Consider the following 6,730-nt stretch of genomic DNA (forward strand, 5'->3'; position numbering starts at 1 on the left):
GTACTCAGCCCATCAGCAGACTTCTCTGATTCTCATTTTCGTCACTATAAACACGAGGACCAGAATAAGACCATTTTTCTCAAACTGCGGCCTAACCCTTCTCAATCATATTCTCCTTCTTGGGCAATCCAGCTTTTACAGGGAGAATCTGTCCTGTCTGTCCTGTCAGAGTGGAGGCCAAACTGTCTGAGAACATTCTCTGGGGATGCAGTGAGCAAAGGAGAGGGAACCAAGTGAGGGCCAAAGTCCAGGGAAGTGAGTGCCATACCTGGTAGAACTCGGCTACCTGGATCCAGTCAGAAGGCAGCTGGACAATGGCACAGAAATATCGTCGCAGGTAGGGGCGGCAGACTGGCAAGAAGGCAGCAATGGCCAAGACTCTGTTGGCCACATCACGGACGTTCAGCTGCTGCCTGGTGTACAGAGATGCCTAGGGCACAGGGTAGGCAGGGTTGGCATCTCAGCTGCTTCTCCCATAGCATCGTGCCCTAAGCTAACTTGCTTATCTAATCTGCCTGCATAAAACCTCCCTGAGCCCTCCATATTCTCTATAAAATATAAAGGCCAAGCCTCTGGCCTTGGCCTCCCACATCCTCCAGCATTTACCCGTCGTCCACCTTTGCAGCACGTCTTCTCCTGAGCATCTCCAAAGTCAACCAGGCCTTTTCTCTTTTTGGAAGACATCCCACCACCAAAGTCTATCAAAAACTTACCCAGGGTTCAAATTGCTGATTAAACCTGCCATCTTCCAAAGCCTCATAGAAAACATTTTTCCCCTCCTTTCTGCTTCTGAAGTATTCACTATCGACTACTCCATTTTCATTTATATGATATTTGGGAGTGTTTTGCTTCTCTAACAATACTCTAAGCTCCTTAAGAGCTGGATCCAAGTTTCCTTATATCTGTTGGTATGACCCTCAAGGCCTACCATTGTGTACTCAGCCTGTGTACTTACTACACAAATGAACCACAGTATACTCTTCCCCAGTCCCATCACCCTGACTCCTCAGAGAACCCCAGGGTTAAGGCCTCAGACTCACCTGGAGATCTTACTCCCTTCCTAAGTGAAGCTGCTTCCACCCCCAGGATGAGGCTGGTCACCATTCCCTTCACATACCACAACCACATTCCCCACCTTCCAGCTTCCCACTCCCACCCCCTCCTTCAGGCCACAATACCTTGAGGATAAACTCAGGCTCCAAAGGGGCAAGTTCACTACAGATTTCAAAGAGGGAAGCCGCGGTTGGGTCAGCTGCATCTTTCATGTTTACATTTGATGCCCGAGTAGAGCACAGCAAGCTCATTAGAGTCATCTGGGAATTGGGAAAGAGGGGGAAGAAAGGAGGAGAGAGGGATAAGGACCACCTTAAGCACCCACTCAGGCCGACTTACAAAATCAAGACAGAGGGAATGGACCCCAGATTCAGCAAGATGTTTGTCCAACCACAAAGTTAGAAAAGGGAATTAGGAAGTCGGAAACAAGAGCCGGGTGATGCCCCCTCCTTCCCCTTCCATCTGTGGAGGGGATCTGGTTCAGCCCTTGGTCACCACTCCTTCCACCCCATGCCCTCCCCTCCACCACCATTAGCCTCTCTGCAACTCTGGAACTTTTACCTTCTTTTCCTGAAGGGCTCGGTCAGTGGGCTCAGGACACGATTCAGATTCCCCAGAGGTAAGCTTCAGAGCCAGCTCCTCCACCTCCTCCTCCTCTCCCAAACTTAGACTGTAAAAAGGCATTGGAGCCTCTGCCCATTCCTCCGCTCCTGGCCTTTTCTCTTCAGAAGAGGACCAGTGACCCTGGGGATGGTAGCAGTTATTAATCACAGCATGCACCCACTGCCCCTCAAACATAGACAGATCTGAAAGCAGCTCCCCGGGATAGGAAGAGTCCACATCTATCTTCAAGCCCCTAAACTCCTCTCCCTTCACACCCCAGCCCTGATCTGTTCTGTCGGACACAATGATCTCTCACTGTCACACACACCACCAGTCCCAACTCAACCTTCTGAGCTTTAGCCCAGATGCTTCATGATCTTGACCCTGCTTTCATCTCCTTATTGATGTCACAGCCTAGGAGCCTGGGGACTCTCACAATACCCTTCCTATGATGCTATTAAGGTATTTTGAAGTCAGAAGAAAAAGGGCCAAGTCCCAGATCAATCCCCCAGCAACCTTGGGCTGCTTAACCTCCAAACCTCAGCTTCCTCATTCCCTGCCACCTGCCTGAAGGGGCCATTAGAAGATTAGTGGGATAATACATCTATGACTCTTTGCAAATTGCAAAGCCCTAAATAAACGTCAGGTGGCAGTAGTTGTAATCCTGACAATGACCTGTGAGGTAGATTTTCAATGAGGTAGACTTCATTTTAAAGGTGAGAAACTTAAAAGCTTCAAAAGGTTAAGAGTCTTGCCCAAGGCTGTGTGGCTTGTAATTGACAGAGACAGTATAGGGCCCGAATTAGGCTTTCCCTCAGTCCAAATCCCACAGAAGGAATGTGTGTTTGTCTACTGATTCTGACCTATATAGTAAATGTGCTTATATAGATGTGTACAAGTGGACATGTGTTTGCACATGCACATAGAGGGGAGTGGCCAGGGTATAGTAGTTGTGTCTTATGCCAGATGTAAGACCTCAAAAGCACCTGATTGACTCTGCTACTGCAATATCATACTGACTTTCCTCCTGAGCAGAGGCTTTCTAAGGACAGGGACTGTTTTTGCTCGTTGTCCAGAATTTCTGAATTAGATACGCAATAAGAGCATCACAGAGAGATACTGTGGCATTGAAAGCTAGGGACCGCAGCATCCAACAGACATGGCTGGAGTCAAGACAAGTGTTAGAGCTATTACCACAGCTGCTTCCTGTACTGTCTCTGTGGCAGAGATGGATTGCAAGGCCCCGGGGAAGGTCAGAAGGCCTAGGCCCTCTGAGAGGTATTGAGCCCTCCAAGTTGGAGGCTCAGAGAGCAGGTGGTTGCTGGTGTTCAGGCTGCACAGATCAGCTTGCACTGGGTGAAATGTCTGGAGACGCTGGAGCAAGGCGCTGGCAGACACAGTGCTCTTTAGAATGGGGAGTGTGGCCAGGCACCGGTTCTCCAAGGAGAGGACGTTTGGGTGGGCAGATACATGCCCATGTGGTTTCTCCACGGTCTTCAGGTCAGGAAGTGTGGCCAGGCACCGGTTCTCCAAGGAGAGGAAGTTTGGGTGGGAAGACACATGCCCATGTGGTTTCTCCACGGTCTTCAGGTCAGGAAGTGTGGACAGGCACCGGTTCTCCAAGGAGAGGATGTTTGGGTGGGCAGACACATGCCCATGTGGTTTCTCCATGGTCTTCAGGTCAGGAAGTGTGGCCAGGCACCGGTTCTCCAAGGAGAGAATGTCTGGGTGGGCAGACACATGCTCATGGAGTTTCTCCATGGCTGGAGTCAACCAGCATATGCCTAGAAGGAAAGAAAGACAGGTGATGAACACCTGGCTGCACCAGAAACGCATTTGTACTGGGAGTCTATGTTTCTTTTTCTAGGATTAGTTTCATTCTAAGGATGAATTCAGGGAGTATTCTAGAGAGAAAAAGGGAGTATTCTAAGGGAGAAGAGTAGGGAAAAGGTAAGGCAGAAGCTTAGGAGCAGGGAAGTATAAAAAGAAAAAATCAAGAGCTGGAGAGGAAAGAGACATATCTTCTCATAAAGTGGTGAAGGAGACCCAGGGCTATCGGTGTGACCCCATCTTAGTACAGGGGCCACATTTGTAATCTAGACTCTGGATTCTTAGTTCCAGAGAAACTAATGTTTTGATTGAGCTGTCTATATTCACCACCTCAACTTCCTTGCCTCCTACTCACCCTTCAGCCAGCTAAACGGGATTCTGTCTCCACTGTTCCTCCAAAGCTATCCTCTTAGTTAACTAATGGAATTCTTGTTACTAGAGGAATAGACATATTTTGGCCCTTATCTTACTTCATCTCTCAAGTATAATATGACACTGTTGATCACTCTTTCCTTGAAACCCTCTTTTCCTTGGCTTCCATGGTGCAACTGTCCTGGTTTTCCTCTTACAACTCTGACCACACCTTGGGGGTTCTTTCTCTGCCATTCCTTGAATGTTGACGCTCCTAGAGTTCTATTCCAATCTTTGCATACACTTTCCCAGGGTGGTCTCACCTACTCTGTGGCTCCAAATAATGTTCTATGCTGGCAACTCACAAGTTTATTCCTTGACCTAGATCTTGTCTGAGCTTCATCCTCATTTATCCATTTGCCTGTTAGACCCTCCACTTGGATGACTCAAAAGTACCAAAAACTCCATAGCTCCCAAATGTATCATCTTTCTCCCTTTCCTACCTCTTCTCCAAATCCATTCCTCTCCTTTGTCCCCTTTGCTTATAGGGATTTGAAGTGAAACAGACTTGAGTTTGAATCTTGACGGGATCTTGAATCTACTTGGGACCTTGGGCTAGTTACTTAAACTCTCTGTGCCTCAGTTTCCTCACCTACAAAATTGAGATAAACACCTAACTCATAGAGTTTTCATAGGAATAAATGAGGAAAAATTCATTGAAGCACTCAGAGCAGTGCCTGGCACTTAGTAAGTGTTCAGTAAATGAAAGCTATTGTTTTTTGTTATTATTATTATCATGCAGTAAACTACCAAATCTTATTGATTCTACTCCGTCAATGTCTCTCCAGTCTATCCACTTCTCTCCATCCCACCTGCTACCAGCTTAGCTGAAACCCTCCAGTCCATGTGGCACACAGTATGTACACCTGTCTAAAGGAGCTCCCCCATACACACCCACCACCATTTACTACATCACCTTGTTTATTTTATCATGATAAAAATTACCTTGTTTGCTTATTTGCCTACTCGTTCACTGTTTCTGTTTACTAAAATAAAACTTCCCGAGGGTCAGGGCTCCTTTGTCTTGTTCACCTCCATATGGCCAGCATCACACACATAAATTGGCTTCTGATCATCTCCCAGCTTCATCTCTTACTGCTGCTCCCATCTACTTCTATACTTCAACAACACAAACTCTTTTTAGCTTATGCATTCTCAAGGTATCTCTTGACTCTGGATCTTTGCACAGGCAGATACCTGGAATGCTCTTCCTTCTACCAAGACCACTCTCTCCCCCAACCCCTCCTTTACCAAATTCTACTTTCGTCTCACTCTGCAGGCCTCAATTTAATAGTCAATTCCTTAAAGGAGCCTTTGCTGACACTCAGCTCCCAGGCTGGTTTAGGTGGTCCTCCCTATGTTCTTGAAACACCCTACCTCCTCTATCATAGAACACATCCCCTGTATTGTAATTGTTTGTCTTTCATCCCACCAGGTTACGAGTTCCTGAGGACAGACCCTTTTAGCCTTATTCATCATTGTTTCTACAATGCCTAGTCTGTGGGATGCAGAGGCTTTTGAGAATCTGCTGAAAGCTATGGAGCTTTTTCACAGAAAAACATGAGTATATACTGTCTTGCACTCAATTTTCAGGAAGTCCATCCATGGATCTCCTAGAATCTCCATTATTTGCAAATTAAGAACCTCTGCCTGAGAGAATGCTTGAGCTTATATCATTAGGAATGTATTTACTTACCTGGGCAAATGCTTATCTCCTATTTACATTTAAGTATTTTAGGAATAAGTTATTCTGTTAAGTCAATCACTTAAACCTTAATATGTAAGAGTTTATGGACAGGAATGTGAAATAATTCTAAAAAGACTTGAACAGACTGACAATCCAAGACCAGGACAATGGATATCTCATGGGACATCAGTGTGCACAAATTACGTCAAGAATGATGACCTCTGTACCCTGTTCTCATGTCTTTGCACTATGTCTTTGTACTATGTCCCTGATGTCTTTGCACTCTGTAAGCCCCCTGGGAGAGGAGAGGGGAATCTCAGAACTGACTTAAGAAAAGTAAAAGTCCCCTCTCGTCCAGCTCTAATTCCATTCTCCAGAGATAAACACTGCCAAAAGTTTTATATGAACAGTTTCAGACACTTCTATGCACAGACAAATATATGTATATGCTGCCCACCCCCCCCCCCCTGTTTTTTTTACACAAAGAGGATCATACTTTAGACACTATTCAGCACTTAGTATGTCTTGGAGACCTTGCCGTGTTAACACGTTAATAGCCACCTCACTCTGAAGTTGGCTGTATGATAACCTATCCTGTTTAAGCACACCGCGGGCTTCCGTTATTACCAAAGGTGCTTATCCCACCGTCTGCGGCAGCTACTCTCTCCTTCCAAGGAGCACACAGAGCAGGAAAGTGAGAGAGACTCATCAGCACTTTGCTCTTCCTCCCTCCCCTTCCTGTCCCTCTAGCCGCTGCTGTCCCTCCCTTTCCCTCCCTCATCCTTCTCCTCTAGCTTTCTCACCTTCCCCTCTCACTTTCCCTTTCACACACCACACCCCCTCCCTGAGATGCCCGGAGGAACTGGGCAGACGCACCCCACCTGGCGCCCGCCCCACGCGAGTCCACCGAGGTTACCAACTGGCTGCGCCAGGCCCTTGCCCCCGGCTCTCGGCTGCCGAGCCCAGCGCCCTACATCCAGGGCCAGGGCCAGCTTCTACCTGCGCTCAGACCCTCCCCGGAGCTGCCCGGGGCTGGAGGAACTGGCTGGCTGACGCGGGGCTTCACGGTTCTCAGCAGCAGGAAGCAGGAACCGGACTCCTCACCCGGCTGGTGGGAAAAGGGGAAGCTGGAGGAGGAGCCGCGAG

The 6,730-nt window shown here is 47.6% G+C and overlaps 1 protein-coding gene across 9 annotated transcripts in view; it reads right to left on the reverse strand.

Annotated features, from left to right (window-relative positions):
- The window catches only part of TEP1 (telomerase associated protein 1), a 41,716-nt gene extending 34,986 nt beyond the window's left edge, over window positions 1-6,730 (reverse strand). For 3 of the 9 annotated variants that reach the window (XR_011541638.1, XM_070626409.1, XM_070626362.1), the window contains exons 1-5: window positions 6,466-6,657; window positions 2,851-3,440; window positions 1,615-1,797; window positions 1,179-1,313; window positions 269-430 (exon numbers count right to left, since the gene is read on the reverse strand). Coding sequence is in view for 8 of the 9 variants with exons in the window: in XM_070626409.1 (XP_070482510.1) it covers window positions 269-430; window positions 1,179-1,313; window positions 1,615-1,797; window positions 2,851-3,417 (1,047 nt within the window). In the remaining variant the exon portion in view is untranslated. Of the gene's footprint in view, window positions 1-268; window positions 431-1,178; window positions 1,314-1,614; window positions 1,798-2,850; window positions 3,441-6,460 lie in introns of all 9 variants that reach the window. The other 6 variants (XM_008533179.2, XM_070626368.1, XM_008533177.2 and 3 more) reach the window with 6 other exon arrangements.

This window comes from Equus przewalskii, chromosome 1, assembly GCF_037783145.1.
Source record: "Equus przewalskii isolate Varuska chromosome 1, EquPr2, whole genome shotgun sequence".
In the NCBI taxonomy this organism is placed as follows: Eukaryota; Metazoa; Chordata; class Mammalia; order Perissodactyla; family Equidae; genus Equus; species Equus przewalskii.